Source organism: Nematostella vectensis, chromosome 13, assembly GCF_932526225.1.
Source record: "Nematostella vectensis chromosome 13, jaNemVect1.1, whole genome shotgun sequence".
Lineage (NCBI taxonomy): Eukaryota > Metazoa > Cnidaria > Anthozoa > Actiniaria > Edwardsiidae > Nematostella > Nematostella vectensis.
Window position 1 is genome coordinate 9,070,098 of NC_064046.1, and position 16,511 is coordinate 9,086,608.

Here is a 16,511-nt window from a genome sequence, read left to right on the forward strand (position 1 = left end):
TGGTCTGTGCGCTCAATCAAATATTCCGATACTCTAGTCGCTAATAATTTGCTTTCGCGACTCGCTGGAATATGAACGGCTCCTCAAAACGCACATCCTTGATCGAACAGAACCGTGATCGATATTTTTTTACTATTCCACCATTTTTATTTCTCTGTATACGCTGAAACAGTTTTAAGTAATGATGTGAATTTTCTCTTTTGGATACCCCTCTAACATCGATGAAAAAGTATTTATCGTGGCTGACATACCTCGAGTCCCGCGCCGCAGTCAGGCGATTGAACCCTCCAATCAAATCCTTCCGTCACTCGACCCAACGCTAACTCCCACCGTCTAGGGGTCGAGACCTTCTTCTTCCATCGGAAACGCCGATAACCTAATCTCTAGCGACACTGCGGCGTCTACAACCGTAGCAAACCTGAAAGAATAATATGGCAACTCCATAAACACTGTAAAGTACAGATAGAATGCTGAGATTCAGTGTATTGTTGGGCCTGGTATTCTTTGTGGTAAGTAAACTTTTTAAGTATATTAAGTACTTCTATATTTACTTTCCTTCTTGTGTTTATTTTCGTACTAAAAACGCGTAAGGTGTTGAATGACCAACAGTAGGGGGACAAAACTACTCTCTTAAGAAGTGCAAAGAATTGATTTTTTTCATTTAGATATAGATAGAATCTCATCCATCGTAAGTTCTAGTGCACTTTTGTCGGAATTGATGGTACAATTCGCCTTTTTCGGTCACTCTCAATCCAGTATCCATTTGCCATGAAGATCAACACATCAGCACAAGACATCTAGAACAATCTTTAAATTCATTGAAACTTAATCTAAAAACAAAGGAAAGTTTATTTGGCTAACGCTTTTTTATCAAATTCTCCAAAAGCAAATCGGTTTTTAAGGACTGAAATTTCATTTTACTCAATTTTCAGATTTCAAAAAAGCTTATGTATTTGTCAAAATGGCGTCATATGGTTGGTCATATGGGGGGGGGGGGGGGGGGATTGGCAAAAAAAAAAAAAAAGGGTTACTTCAGTGATAAACTAACAAATATTAATTTTAAAGATTCCAAGGCCCTCTAGGGTGGACTGGGAAGCTTGTTTAACTTTTCAAAAAAAAAACAAAGGAATTCAATTGATCCATAAAAAAAAAGAGTTTTAGTATCAGTTTAAAGAACTAAATAACGACCCTGAAAAAATGACGCGCGCAGAGTCTTTTTTGCCTAAATGAGAATAGGCTGCTAGACTATCGAATATCTGGTAACGACATAAAAGAAGCAATCAAACAAATTAAACTTAAAGAGTCCCCCGGAATTAATAATGTACTTAATGAGATACTGAAACCAAATAAAGATACATTAATCCAACCACTAAAAGTTCTCTTTAACAACATATTAAATTCCGGAAAATACCCAGTATCTTGTAGTTACGGACTTATAGTACAAGTTCATTAACAAGATGATCCTGCAAACGTAGAAAATTATCGGGGTATCACCCTCCTATCATCTTTAAGCAAAAATTTCCACCTATATTTTGACACTATTCCTAGACGAAAACGTCTTGAAAAATTAGAAACGCACGGTATAACGGGTTACCTTTTGTCAGTCATTATATCCCTGTACACATCAGACAAATCGTCTGTAAAAATAGGAAGCACCATTTTACCTGCTTTCCCTTGCAATGTCGGCGTAAAGCAAGGATGTATGATCTCTCCGACACTATTTAACCTATATTTAAGCGACTTACCTAGCAAATTTGATTAATGTAATCCTAACGACCATGAAATAAAATGTATACTATAATATATACGCGGATGACTTAGTAATTCTGGCAAAAACTGACAAGGATCTCCAAACTTACATAAACGCGCTTGAAAAATATTGTGAAGAATGGGGTCTAACCTTAAATCTCGATAAAACTAACATTATGATTTTTAATAATACAGGTAAATCTTTAAACAATCACCGCTTTAACTATAAAGGCCAGAGCTTAAAAACGTAAATTCATATAAATATCTCGGACTACATTTCAGCGCGTTTGGGAATTTTACTCTTGCCAAAACAAGAAAATAAAAAAAATAGCCATAAAAGCTCTTTAAAAAATAAGAAAGGAAGTGGGCGATCACTTCAGGGACAATGTTAAACTATTTGACACTTTCATATCTCCGATTCTTCTCTATGGTAGTGAGGTATGGGGTACAGAAAAAGATAAAGGTGAAAAAGAATCTATGGAAATAGTACACGTCAAATTCTGCAAGTGGCTCCTCGGAGTCTTTGAATTTTGTTCAATTTTGGCACCAGAAATTGAAACGAATTTTTCAACAAATAGGTGCCGGCGATATATGGCAACAGGTAAATGCGCAGAGCGGGGACTTGCCAATTAAATACATTTTATATATAGTCAAACAAAGATTGGAAGACATTGAATTTCAAAAGTGTATATCAAACGTGAATAATGATAATAGAAATAAACAAGGACAAAGTAATAAATTAAGAACGTATAGGAAATTTAAATCAAAATACATCATACGTCATTACTGAAGATTATGTGAGCCAGGTTGTCAATCACAGCCATCGAATATCTTTAACCAAATTGAGACTAAGCAATCACCGTTTAGCAATTGAAACTGGTCGATATTCGCGGCCCTATAAGGTACCGGATGAACGAATTTGCGAAATTTGTAAAAATGGACAAGTAGAAAATGAAGATCATTTCCTTCTCCACTGCCCTTTGTATAAAGGGAAGCGGGGAGAATTGACTAAAACCATAGAAGAAATAGAAAATGTAAAATTCACTAGAATGTCGGATGAAAGTGTTTTTCAATTTCTTATTAATTATTCTGGTAGTAACGTCACAGTGCAAAGAAAAATTGCTAAGTTCATAAATGAATGCTTCGCCCTCCGGGATCAATATCTGAATATCGCTGCCAAACTTGAAATACGGTATTATTTGGACGTCAATCAATATACAAGGACATTGTATACGATTTCAAATAAAATATCTGTCTGTCTGTCCTAATTTTTTCGTTTTTTTTTTTTTTTTGGGGGGGGGGGGGGGAGTTGATGGAATGAGTTCTCTGATAAAAATCTGACCTTCCGCGAAAGAACAAAAACGCATATCCCTTTGCAGTATCTCAACGAGACGTTTTTTGTCGTATTTGGTTGCATACCAGAGTGGAACTATGTTATGCTTTATGGTTTTGTCTACAAATAGCAAGTCGGGGAACCAAAAGTATACCTTCAGTGTGTGTGTGTGTGTGTGTGTGGGGGGGGGGGGGGGGGGTACCTGAATCGTGCGATTGTCATCATCTGTCTGGGAGTTTGGGGGTCCTATGGCGAGATGATCAGTTTGCTCACGATGGCCATATCATTTATATAAAACATTTCATCTGTTGTTTTAGGAATTCCTAACGCAGTACCAAAAGAAATCAGGATTATGCAATAATAAATATGATAATAAAAATCTTCGAAATCCAATAGCGCGCTTTACAACTCTTGTGTTATATATGTTAAAAATAAAGTTAAAAAATAAATAAATAAATAAACAACAAAAAGTAGAAATAAGAAGTAATGAAAATATATAAAATTTTACATTTAATTTAAAAAATAGTTAAATTGATAAAAAGAAATAAATCTCAAATGTTTTAAATTTTAAAAAAAAGTAAAACAATCGAGAGGCACACTTAAAAATCACAGTGAAGAATAGAAGAGGAAAAAAGCGTTTACCGTTTATAAGCAGATAAAAAGATGAGTTACGTGACGTGCTTTTACGGAGGTCGATGGGCAAGGAAGAGAATGCTCTTTCACCTTATGTTTTCAAGTTAGACTTTAGGACCGTCAATAGGGACTTATTTTCGCATCTGGGGATTTAATGTATCATAATTTCTAGAAGTACTAGAAATTTCACTTTGCATATCGATGTTGTAGTTTATTAAAATCATTTTTTTTAGGTTGGAGCACACAGTGGTGGGAAGTTGAGAGTCACGCTAAAAAGACTTCAAAATAATGGAAACGATTGGGAAGGGAGATGTTGTGATTCTTTCCTCTTCACATGCAACGCATGTGATACGTTCTTCAAAATCTGTCTCACTGCGACTTCAAACCCGACTAACGCCGGGGCGTGCATCAAACAAGTGACGACTGATGAATTGGGCAAAAACTCATTCACGACAAACGCGAGTGTCGAGGTGGCGTTCACAAGAGCATCGGTGAGTTAGAAGTTTGTTCACTATGTCTACACTCTTTTTTTATACGAACGTCTAATTTTCAGTTGAAGCTAGGCCGTTCTTATTTTGAGACATTTTAAGGCTGAAAGTGTTCATAACGATGTTCTTAAATTTAAGTCTATATAAGATAATAATACCCAATAAATTATTAGGAAGAGAATTACACTAATGATCAATAGCAATAATAAGGTTGTTACTATGAGCACAATTTGATTCAGCATTTTAGAACGCATCAGGACAATGAAAGCACATTTTTTCTGCTATCTGAGCCTCGGCATGTTCTTAAAGTTTGGTGAAATCTCAGGTTGGACGTTCTTTTAAAAAAGGTTGTCATAAAAAAAAGAGTGTTTCTCTCTGTATGGTCGTTTTCTGTCTGTGCATTTTCCTGTCCCCCTTCCCCTCCATTTTCCTGTCCACTTCCCCTCCACAAAGGAGGGGAAGCGAGCGACGCCTGCCTAAAAACGCCTGCGAGGGAGGCTAAGCTGGTCCCAATATTAATCTCGTTTCTTTTAGGGTCCTTTTGGTGCATTTATAGAATCCTATGACGACGATCCTGCTGGAAATCCTGCTGATCTAATCGATAAATATTCGACGACATTTCCCGATACACCCAGCATTAACGGAACCGTTACGACGAGATCCCAGACACTTCGGGGTCTCCGAAGTTCAGACAAGACAACGCTTGATCTTACATACGAGGTATTCTGCGAGCGACACTACTATGGAAGAGCTTGTGACGTATACTGTAGCTACACTGACGATATTAACGGGCATTATTACTGCCTTAACGACGGGCAACAGGCGTGCCTCAACGATTACTATGGGACCCTTTGCAAGACGTATTGTTATCCACACAACGATTCTACAGGGCATTACACATGCCATCAAGACACCGGAAGTAGACTTTGCCACCCAGATTGGTACGGGTCATACTGTACGATTTACTGCTCGCCGAAAAATTCCACTTCCGCCGGATATTACACATGCCTTAGTACCGGAAGCAAGCGTTGCATTTCCGGTTGGTATGGGCAAAACTGTACAACTTATTGTGTTCCACAAAACGACGAGTTTGCAAATTACACGTGCAGTGACGAGGGTATTAAGATATGCGCTAATGACTGGTATAACGCCAACTGCAATGTGTATTGCAAGCCACATAGAGATGACTTCATAGGACATTTTGACTGCAAAAATCAGACGGGGCAGAAGGTTTGTATGCCAAACTGGTATAACGACAACTGCAATACTTATTGCATATCACAGAATAACTTAAACGGGAGTTACTATTGCAACTCCTCAACTGGCGCTAAGGTGTGCCTCAAGGATTGGTATGGGCCCACTTGCACTACACACTGCATTGCCGCTGACGACTCGACAGGACATTATGTTTGTGATAAAAAGAATGGAAGTAAAGTTTGTCTGCAGCATTGGCATGGTGCGGAGTGTAAGGTTTTCTGTTCACCAGCAAACAACTCCTTATTAGGGCATTACACGTGTTCGAGTAATGGCAGCAAGATATGCTCACCAGGATTTTACGGAGTTAACTGTACAATACACTGCCTTCCCCAAAATGGTTCAAATGGTCATTATACTTGCGATAGTGATGGTACGAAGATTTGTCATCAAAATTGGTACAGCCAACTCTGTCAAAGGTTTTGCCTGTCACAGAGTAGTAGTGTTACAGGTTTTTACAAATGCAACAATAAAACCGGCCTGAAAGAATGCTTTAATCACTGGTATGGCCCAGACTGCACTACAAATTGTACTCCCCGAAACGATAGTTTCGGCCACTATGAATGCGATTCCTCCACTGGTGCTGTGGTGTGCCACAGCGGCTGGTATGGGCCCACTTGCACAGTGAATTGTATCCCAAGGAACGATTCGGGAGGACACTATACATGCAATGAAACAGACGGTGCTAAGATTTGTGATAAGCATTGGTATGGTACCCATTGTAATGTGTTTTGTCGTGATATGAATGACTCTAGTGGGCATTACTTTTGTAACCGAACATCAGGGGCCAAGATATGTCGCAATGACTGGTACGGCGTGAATTGCACGGAATATTGCACACCGCGAAATAAAGTCAGAGGGCATTACTCATGCGATATGGCAACCGGTGCCAAGATCTGCGATAGCAACTGGTATGGATTAAACTGCACACGCTTCTGCAAACCACAAGATTCTTTGCTGGGTCATTACAATTGCAGCGTGAATGGCTCTAAGGTGTGCCATAGAGAATGGTATGGGGCCACATGTGATGTTCATTGCGTCCCACGTAATGACAGTTCTGGTCACTTTTCCTGTAACACAACTAGTGGAGAAAAGGTGTGCCTCAGAGACTGGTACGGGGACCGATGTGAGATATTTTGTTTGTCACGAAATGACAGCTTGGGTCATTATTCATGTAACGCAAATGGGACTAAGGTGTGCCATAAGGATTGGTATGGGGACCTCTGTACCACATTCTGTAAAAACAAGGATTCGTCTGAACACTACACGTGCAATGGTACAACAGGTGCTAGGATTTGTTTTCCGAATTGGTACGGAGTGAACTGTACGAGGTTTTGCAAACCTGATAATGAATCAACGTTTTTCTGCGATAAGTCTACAGGAACACGTGTTTGTAATGCTGGGTGGTACGGAATAAACTGTACGACTCAATGTGTTGGGAGAAATGACTCCTTTGGTCACTACACTTGCCAAAAGATCTCTGGCGCTAAGATTTGTCACGAAAACTGGTATGGTCAAGCGTGCACGACATTTTGCGAAGCGCGAAATGATTCCACAGGTCATTATTCTTGCAACTTGACCAACGGACAAAAGGTGTGCCATAGAGATTGGTATGGCCCGTTTTGTGATGTTAACTGCAACTCAAACAGCTCTCATTTTACGTGTAACAAGACTACTGGAGCTAGGGTGTGCCACAGTAACTGGTATGGGACCTATTGTGACGTTTACTGCAACTCAAACAGCTCTAGCCATTTTGCGTGCAATAAGACAACTGGTGCAAGGGTGTGCCATAGAGATTGGTATGGATCCCTTTGCAACGTGTCTTGTATACCTCAGAATGAAACTTTCGAATGCGACGGGAGCGGTGTCATAGTTTGCCTCAAGAACTGGTTCGGGCCGAGATGCGATGTCTTCTGTGAAAGCGACAACTCTCGTTATGTCTGCGCACCAGGAAATGGATCGAAGATGTGTCTGCCTGGTTGGACCGGCGCAAACTGCTTAAATCCCGTCATTCCACCATCAACAATCATGCTGCCATCACCATCTCCATCTTCTAGGGGCACCAACAATAGCTTCGCTCTGCTCAATAGAACCGAGGCCGCTCTAGCTTTGAGCACAAGTATCTTAGCGACAGCAAATAAGCTGCACACTGTCAACAGGTCCGTATGGAATTCTACATCTCAGGTAATGACTAGCTCTGCCGCAGTTTTGTCGACCCTTAAAGACGTCGCTCGGCCCACAAGCGTTTCATCCTCGTCGCCTTCCGTGACGCTAAACATGACGAATGTGGCAGAGAAAAACACTGCAGGTAAAATGCTTATGAATAGGGGCGTAGTCAACCTAGTACCAGGCATTTTTGGGTTCCCTGTGAAATGAACCGCAACGACGAATGGGGTGTGAAAGTGGTGACGTCACCTTAGGCTAGGACGTAGTCTTTTTAGGGGAGGGGGGGTGGTAGGTGCGTATTGATTTTTAAGCCGCTCAGATTTGACACATTTCAAGAACACGCAATTCGACGATCTCCATATCAATACATCTTATCTTGACAACTGTCTTTTAAACTGACTTTCTCTAGCCCGCTAAATCAATTCCTTATTAGGACATTACATACCATATTTGGAAGTCACTTTTTCGCTTTTTTTTCGCCCTAGAACTTTGTACGTTGGAAAATCTCCACCAAAACTTGCAGGAATTTGTATTTACTACGATTTTGCAGGCCGTGTTTTTTTAGAAAAAGGCCCAGAAACATAGCAGGCACTTTTATACCATTCAGGATTGATATGGTAATCTACCCATTTTCTCGTAAACATGAAAAATAACAATAACATAAAATAAGTCTTAATGAATCATTACTTATGATCAAATGTTCTGTTTTAGACTTGAAAAGCGACAACACGTGGAGATTTGCGGTCTTGGGCGTTGTCTTGGTGATCTTGGTAGCGCTCGTTATTTGTGTCGCCATATACTTCGTCAAATTCAGGTGAGACGCCATTACCACAGACGAAATTCTCTTGTAATATTTTCTCTTTGTAATAGTTTCTCTTTGTAATATTTTGTTTTTCCTTGCGCCAGCTGAAGGCCTTTTTTTTTTTTGGGGGGGGGGGGGGGGGGCAGAGGACCCTATTCAAGTTCATACTGTAGTCATTTAGCCTACTTGTAGGCTTTGATAGTTTTTCCGGCACGAAAACCCCAAAAACACGGAGTTCGCATACCACGGCCGCCAGGGGGAGAGGGGGAAAAAATGCGCGGGGCAAAGGGGGGGGGGGGGGAGAGGCCATTTCTCTTCCACCTCCCCCTGCGGAGCGCATTATGCAAGATGGCGGCCGGGTTATGCGAACTCCGTGTTTTAGGGGCTTTCGTGCCGCAAAAACTATCAAAGCCTACAAGTAGGCTAGTAGTCATTAGAAGCCGCGTTTCCACTAAGCCGCAAAGGAATTCTACAAGTTGCACTAGCATAGCCTTGCTTTAAGACGTCAAGATTTTTTAAAATAAAATTTGCCTTCAATGTAATATTCAAATAGTTACCAATATATTCATTACACAGGAATGGTTCACCGGAAGCTGCCCCTGTATCTCTTATACTTTACAACGTAACACAATCAAATCAACAGCAATAATCAGTTTATCATACGTTGGTAGAATAGGTAAGGGGTGACTCGTACTAACTGTACTAACGGTGTGTCTGTTAAAAATGTAACAAAACGTAATGTAAAAATCAATGTAATTTTAAAGCAATAATGTAACTAAGGTAAAATTTTGTGACGCCCCTTTTACAAACTGTATCATGTCAATCAGGCGCAAAAATACAAACACAAAAATTCCAAAATTTTGTGGGCTTTTAAAAACTGTAACGTAACATAACGTAAAAAATGTAATTTTGAAGTTAAGTAACAATGTAATTAAAGCTAAGGTTAGCCTTTTGTGTCGTTACCTTTTTGAGTCTGGTGTGGAAAAAAAGTATTACCTTACCAGCTGTACAAAAATTGTGAAGTAAAACGTGAAAGTAATAAATGTAAGGTGAAAAAATAAGCCCCGCGTGAACAGTTTTCCGAGGCCGAGCAGTGCTGGCGCAGTACAGGGCCGTAGCAGGGGGTGGGGCACTGGGGCATGTGCCCCTCCCCCCCCCCCCCCCCCCCCAATTTTTTCAATAATTATAAGGAAACGACAAGAAGGGGCGTGGCTGTGCCGCCAAATATTTTCTTAATGTTTCTGTATTGTGCGCCCCCAATATTTCGAGGCCTGCTACGGCTCTGCAGTGTCAAACCAGGTTAAGAAATGCTGCGGATTAGTTTGCCGAAATTTCCTTAGTTCTATGCCGAGTGTATTCAAGCAAGGGCTAACGCTCGAAACGTAAGCGAAACTATTTTGTTTTCTTAGAGGCGTAAACACAATTTCAACCTTGAGTTGGTTTATTCACCTACCCCACTACTTCCCACAACTTTTTGCAACGCGTGCGTTTAACCGAGGCCAGGCTTCAAAATAGTAAACAAGATGGCAAACTTTGTTTTCATCCTCGGTTTCACGCGCGTGTCGCAAAGAGTTATGGGAAGTAGTAGGGAAGGTGAATTCTTTTCAAAAGAAGGACTAGTGAGTCCATCCTCATTCGCGTATAAATTTGTCCTGTTAGACGCTGCAGCAAGATCAACAAAGTAGGACTGATAGTGAACGAGGAGGAGGAACACAAGAAGACCCGAGAGACGACTTACGAGGTCCCTCTCATTGACTTACAGCACCGAGACAGCCGTCAATACTCCACGAACGAGCTCGTGCCGCCAGACACGCCCGAGTCCTTCCACATCCGGGACCCGCAGGAGTGGCTGTTGCCATGGCACCAGAAAAGGGCCTCGCTCTCATGCGATGCTTCAGGAAATTTGAAGAAAGTGCGTGCTGTCCGAGCGTGCTGAGTTTATAAACACGTACGCGTTGGATATATTATAACTTATAATTACACGCAAAGGTTTCCCTGTTAACTTATTCAGGGGGATTTATCGTAATACAGTGGAACCTGGATTTTACAATACTGGATTTTACGATAAGCTCGATCGATTACGATTATGGATTTTCCTTGATATCATCGAGGACCTCTTTGCAACTATACCTCGATTTAACGATACATTTTCTTTCTCCCAAGGCATATCGTAAAATCCAGGTTCCACTGTAACGAAGTGTCTGGTTACTGGGTTCTGTTGTACTGGAGACGTAGCCTGAGTATCAAGGCCCTCAGGGGAGGGGGGTGGGGACTGGGGACTTCTCTCTCCCCCCCTCCCCTAAAAAAAGCCTGATACTCAGGCTACTGGAGACGTCACAGGATTCAAAATCACTTAAAAATGCATTTATTGTATTATAAAATAGGTTATTCATTAAAATGTTATCTAAGTCTTAAACGTTATACTATACATGTTGTAAATAAGATGCTTACTATCATCAGTGATATACATTGGGTCTTGGACATCTAATTGGATATTAAAATATATGAAAATATATAATATATGATGGCGGATTCAGGAAACACCCCCACCCCTCCTCACCCTTCGCCGGAAGCGTTTACAGTCGATTGACAAAAGGTTGTCGTCAACCGGCTTCGCGACTCCGCGGCAAGCCTGCATGTAAGCATGGGTAAAAACCACTGAAGCGCCTAGCTGCATATATTAGCCAACGCGTATACGGTAAGACTGAAGTTACATAGTATACACCTATTCCAAAAAAAAGGTTGTCAGTGCAAATGGCAAATTCCAGTTCCAAGCCCGAGGTGCTTATGGGTACTAAAAATTAGTAAAAATAAAGGTGCTTATAAAGTCTAGGCTCGGTTTCCAGCTGTGGTGGTTTCGGTGCGCCCGCGATTCTCTCCCATTTCACGGCTGGGCGCAGGGTACGAGGCTTTGTCTATTAGCCAATCAGAAACTTACCACTTGAAAGTCCATCGGTAAATACAGTAGAATAATTATCACAACAAGAGTTAAAATGGCAGGCCGAGTGCTTTACATCTGCTCGAGAATTCTTCAAACAAACACCGAGGTTTTCAAAACTCAATGAAGGCACTAGAATGACGCTCATAGCATCATTCTAGTGCACGTCAGCGCGCGCGCAGAAAATAGTTTGAAAAACTGACTTCAAACTCCAAGCAATATTTACTTAATAGTTTGGTGGTTCATCTATTTTGACTTTTTTTGCAATTCCCTTTTTACCTGGGACACGTTTTTCTCCCGAAGAATATTGTTTTTCTGTAACAGTCACTTTATTTGAAACATTTTTTTTCGCGCCATAAACAAACTTACGCGCGCGCGCGCCTCTGAGTTGGCGGGAACGCTGGAAAACCTGAAAAATAATTAGGGAACAAACAAACACGTTTCTGGGCGACGAACTGCAACCGGAAGTAGACGAATTTTTTGTTTCACGCTATCGCATGGCTAGCAGGTTCAAAATGTAAGACTGCGTGGTATAACAGAAACGTCTCCGTTCATTGGGTTGGAGCAAAAACTTTACAAAGACCGAAAACATTTAAAAACTTCCGGTCGTCCGTCGTTCAGAAACATGTTTGCTTAAACGATGTGACGTCACGGACATGGTGCCTCGACCGTGCGCCCAGCCGTCAGTGGAGGAGCAGAGCGCGACGAAACAACGGCTGGAAACCGAGCCTAAATAAAGTCCAGCAATGTCAATTGTATGATTTATCCATATTCTCTAGCATTTGGTAGAAATTCAATGAGACTCATGTTTCATCACGATCAAACTGCCATTTGCCATACGCCATTTGCTGTTTCTCATGGACAACCTTTTATGAAAAAGGTTTAAAGGTGGGTACTCTAGGTGCTTGTTCTTATCCTATAGGTCTTGGAACCGCCCCTTTGGCCCACGGGTAGCTTTATGCGCAACTGAGATAATAGGCCCCTTTATATCGTGCTACTAGAACGCTGCCATTACAGGGCCGTAGCAGGGGGTGGGGCACTGGGGCACGTCTCCCCCCCAATACTTTGATAAATTATAAGGATATGACCAGTAGGGGGGGCATGGCTGTGCCCCCCAAATATTTTCTTAATGTTTCTGTATTGTGCCCCCCAATATTTCCTTAATGTTTCTGTATTGTGCCCCCCAATATTTCCTTAATGTTTCTGTATTGTGCCCCCCAATATTTCGAGGCCTGCTACGGCCCTGCATCAATGACCCATATAGAATCACGACAAGGTGTGAGATGCTTTAAAAATTGCGTCTCCACGTCAAAGAGCCTTAAGGCCTCTCTAACCTAACAAACGAAGCGAGGACGTAAGCACTTCGTGCGCATGTGGAAGCCAGTACGAAGGAGACAAGCGTAGAAGGAATAATACGATTTTCTTTCTTCTTCTCGGCTTGTATCTCCTTAGCGTGGATTTTCACACGCGGGTAAACTCTCTTAGGGACCGACCATTAGAAAAGTGAAGGTGGGTGGGGTGTGGGGAAGGTTTCAGTCGTGCATGCTTTTTTTGTTCTTATCATGAATTGTTTTCATTGTTGTGTGCATTCTTCCTGTCTGGTTTGAGCTGCGTGCGTTCTTTTCGAGGCTTTATCGTGTATTATTTTTTTGTTCGTTTCCCCTTTCACTATTCTAATGGTCCGTCCCTTACTTCCCCTATACTTTCCTTCGGTTTTCTTCGGTAGTTTCTTCGGTCGTTTTTTTTTTTGGGATCACGACAGGGCCTGGTGCTTAACGAAGTCCGCCTCGACGTCAAACATCTGACCAGCAATGTTCATCTGCAGACGTTTCCCTTGCAGGAAGTCAGCGGTTATCTCTTCTCCGTCCTTTTCAACCAGCGCAAAGCAAACAGGTCGACCTTGCGCGAAGCTGTATACCGATGACGTCACCATACCAATGACGTCACCGTTGTGTACAATCGTCTCCCCTCCCCAGGGGAAATAGTCGTCGTCGTTCTGTTTAACCTTAACAAACGCCAGACGCTTTGTTAATGGTTTATCACGCTTTTTTGCCAGAGCATCTTTGCCATAAAATTCGAGTTTCTAGGAAAGGATTAACAATATGTCATCATTGATAGCTGCAATCACTTCGAAAATTGGTTAAGAATGCTAGGTATTTACACTAGTTGTGCTAATTTCGCAAATACACTTGTTATACTATTGTTATACCTTATCGGCGCTGTCTAGCCCAGCCTCTAGGGGGGTGATCCACGGGTGAATTTCCGCTCCCAATCCCGGCATGCCTTTCTCTTCTGTAATGGCATCTACCGCGTACCAACCAACATCGCGGGCTCCACAATTTTTAAGTTTTCGGTACAAGGTTGTTACTTGCTATAATTTCAAAGATAACAGGAAATCAGCACTAATTGTGCGATTATGACTATTCTTTAAATACGTGACTCACGTCATTCGGTACGAGGAGCAACCAGCCATCATTAGAAGCGGCGAGCTGGGACGAGTAAATCAGCGTGACGTCACACGCAAAGTCAATGTCTATTACCTGCAATGACAAGATGAGCTTATGGTCTTGATTAACACTGAGTAACGAATAAGGCATCTTTCAATCTCTTCGAAATTGCTAGCAAAATTGTACAATATTGTTTTATCCTTCTCCGTATCTTCAACTCCTTCTCCGCTTTTGAATTGTAAAAGATTCGCGTGCCAACACTTTTGCGCACTTCTTATTTCTCTAATGTTTCAATTTCGAGAATGTAAAGAGAAAACCTTAATTCCACATTGAGAGTAGGATATTAGAAAACAAAAGTTATTATAGAATATAACACATCCTGACTATTGACTTAGCTTCTAATAACACATCCTGACTATTGACTTAGCTTGTAATAAGACCATTTAGGATAATTTAGGCAGCACGATTTAAAAGTATGTGACTAGCCAGCGACAACTCTACAACTCGAGTCATAGGCTGATTAACACGATGCTCGACTACGGAAATCGTAGTGTGTAATTCAGGGCCAAGACATGTCGTAGGCAGGTCGCATACGACTAAATCGTGCTGTCCAGATCAGCGTTATGGTGACGAATATTGTTATGTCACGCGGTGTCTTGCGTACCTGACATGTGTCAACAGGAAACTCCTCGATACCAAGAGGGGTCTGGGTCAAAGGCTGCATCAAATCACGTGACGTCGGACCAAGGACCCCCAAAATAGAACAATTGGATTGCAAGTCCGTAACGGTGACGTCATCAGCCGCATGCCTGGTTACCCAGCTGATCGCTCGGACTAAGTACGAGGGCTTGGCGAGGAGTAGAAATCTGCAATTGACGATATTTGAGCTAAAAGGGCGATAGGTGCAAACTCGTCAAACCAGTTTTACTTACCTGTTTGGATGTGTGCGGACCAGCGTGCACTGTAGCTCAAATCCCCCGTCGTGGTTGAGCATGGCCGTATGAAGAACACCGTTGATTGGTATGTCTGCGTCGTCAATACAGAGTTTCTGTAGCAGATCCACGCACCCATGCACATCTTGCGACTTGAGAATGTAAGCAACAAAAGTATTTTTAGGATCTCGAGGGTAAATCACTCGCCTTGATCTTCAGGATTCCTATGGTAAAATAACTCATTCTGGTCTTCAGGATTCCTGTGGTAAATCACCTAGCAAATGCCATTGTCAAACCATTCACGTGATCTCACGGATCCCTGTGGTAAATCTTCAACTAGCATCCCTGTGTCAAAACCCCTCACCTTGATCTCAAGAATTCCTGTGGAAGTTAAGTCCACTAGTCCCACCCCCTCTTTGCACGCTCTGTATTCCTGCTCCACGTTAGCGAGCCATGGCGGCCTGCCGAATGTACCCAAAGTCTTGGAGTTATTATCTGAGAACAGAATAGGGAAACTAATCCTTACAATTCGAGCATTCATGTCATACGGCATAAAAGGGATCTTCTGGAAGGAGTAAAAAGAAAGGTTATTTAAAGCTCAATCTTTTACTGCGGCATTTTTACATATTAAAAAGCTTTTCACAGATATTGATTAAGAGATGTCAAAATAGGAGCAATATAACGAACTAAGACTTTTAGTGAGGGTACGAAAGTAGCGGTGTGCTTAACGACACTGAAAATGAATCAGGCCCGTAGCCAGGGTTTTGAGTTTGGGGTTCGTTTATCGAACGGACCATTTTCTCTTAAGTGGATCGTCCTAGCTCGCAAACAGGCAAAGGTACTTGATTTGTCTTCATTACAGCGGACCCTCTATTCCAGTGAATGGGTTTTCGGCTTGATGGGTTCTCCCCCCCCCCCCTTTTCGGCTACGGCCCTGTTGTGAAAACATAGATAGATAGTACATAGAGAGTAAGCGAGGTATGTATTTACGTGCAACATTATCCGTTCTGATAATATTGGGCACCAAAAGATCCTTGATCCTCGTTACCTTCTGAACCAATCCTGAACCAATTTGGCGTCTCCCAACCCATCCGCTCGCCCCAAGATGCCCCGGCCTCATCCAGCAGAGTATAAAGGACTGGGCACTTGAGTGGCCTCGCAAAAGAACACTCCCTTCGGGGGTAGGGTATAGAGTACTGGTACCCAACCATTCCTCGGATGCGTTCACGAAGATAAGACAGGTTGTTATGGTGATGAGAAAAACGCTTGATGTCGAGGCATGACACATTGAGGGGTGGCCGGCCTTTTGTTATCCACTCGGAGAGCAATCGACCAACTCCTGCTGCGTTCGCGATTCCGTTCGTGCAAGCTCCGGCAGCGACGAAATAGTTGCGAACCTAGATATATGGATAGAAAAAATGGAAGGCGTGAGACTCACCCGTCAAAACATGCACCAAAATGTTCTAAGTCCGGTAATCATTAGTGGGATATCACGTGCGATATCACGTGATTAACTCACATTGGGGGCTTCTCCCATGATACAACGCCCGTCTGGAGTGAAACTCTCCGGTCCATTTACCATTTGTCGTATTTCTGTCCGTTCCATCTCTGGTATTCTGTGGATAATTTCTCCCATAAGGCACTCTAAGAAAAAAAAAAGGATAATCTAATTTTAGCTGGTTTACTCTAACGGGTGCTATCAGTAGAACCCCGCTAACTCGAACTCTGACGGGTCTTATGGATAGTGGTAATACAGTAGAACCCCTCTA

At 42.0% G+C, this 16,511-nt stretch overlaps 2 protein-coding genes across 5 annotated transcripts in view; one reads left to right on the forward strand and one right to left on the reverse strand.

Annotated features, from left to right (window-relative positions):
* On the forward strand, nt 1-10,940 carry LOC116602130 (protein draper). 2 transcript variants are annotated; one of them, XM_032363282.2, is made up of 5 exons: nt 1-509; nt 3,949-4,206; nt 4,738-7,765; nt 8,335-8,437; nt 10,085-10,940. In XM_032363282.2, exons 1-5 carry the CDS (start codon nt 468-470, stop codon nt 10,359-10,361), a joined length of 3,708 nt encoding a protein of 1,235 aa, XP_032219173.2. In that variant the 5' UTR covers nt 1-467; the 3' UTR covers nt 10,362-10,940. The 2 variants fall into 2 exon arrangements, with proteins under 2 accessions (XP_032219173.2, XP_032219174.2); XM_032363283.2 differs by lacking the exon at nt 10,085-10,940 and adding an exon at nt 9,002-9,475.
* Nucleotides 10,775-16,511, reverse strand: part of LOC5518584 (pyruvate dehydrogenase phosphatase regulatory subunit, mitochondrial) — a 20,924-nt gene continuing 15,187 nt past the window's right edge. For all 3 annotated transcript variants that reach the window (XM_032363285.2, XM_048720641.1, XM_032363284.2), the window contains 8 exons: nt 16,262-16,386; nt 15,791-16,139; nt 15,107-15,237; nt 14,743-14,894; nt 14,475-14,676; nt 13,808-13,903; nt 13,573-13,734; nt 10,775-13,446 (listed from right to left, as the gene is read on the reverse strand). In XM_032363285.2, the coding sequence (XP_032219176.2) occupies nt 13,117-13,446; nt 13,573-13,734; nt 13,808-13,903; nt 14,475-14,676; nt 14,743-14,894; nt 15,107-15,237; nt 15,791-16,139; nt 16,262-16,386 (1,547 nt within the window). In that variant the 3' untranslated portion in view covers nt 10,775-13,116. The remainder of the gene's footprint in view (nt 13,447-13,572; nt 13,735-13,807; nt 13,904-14,474; nt 14,677-14,742; nt 14,895-15,106; nt 15,238-15,790; nt 16,140-16,261; nt 16,387-16,511) is intronic.

Bases quoted from the DNA above. Each gene is read 5' to 3' on its own strand.
- LOC116602130 (XM_032363282.2), top strand. From the start codon at position 468: ATGCTGAGATTCAGTGTATTGTTGGGCCTGGTATTCTTTGTG. The intron at 4,207-4,737 runs GTGAGTTAGAAG...CGTTTCTTTTAG, and splicing joins TGGCGTTCACAAGAGCATCG to GGTCCTTTTGGTGCATTTAT. The intron at 7,766-8,334 runs GTAAAATGCTTA...GTTCTGTTTTAG, and splicing joins GGCAGAGAAAAACACTGCAG to ACTTGAAAAGCGACAACACG.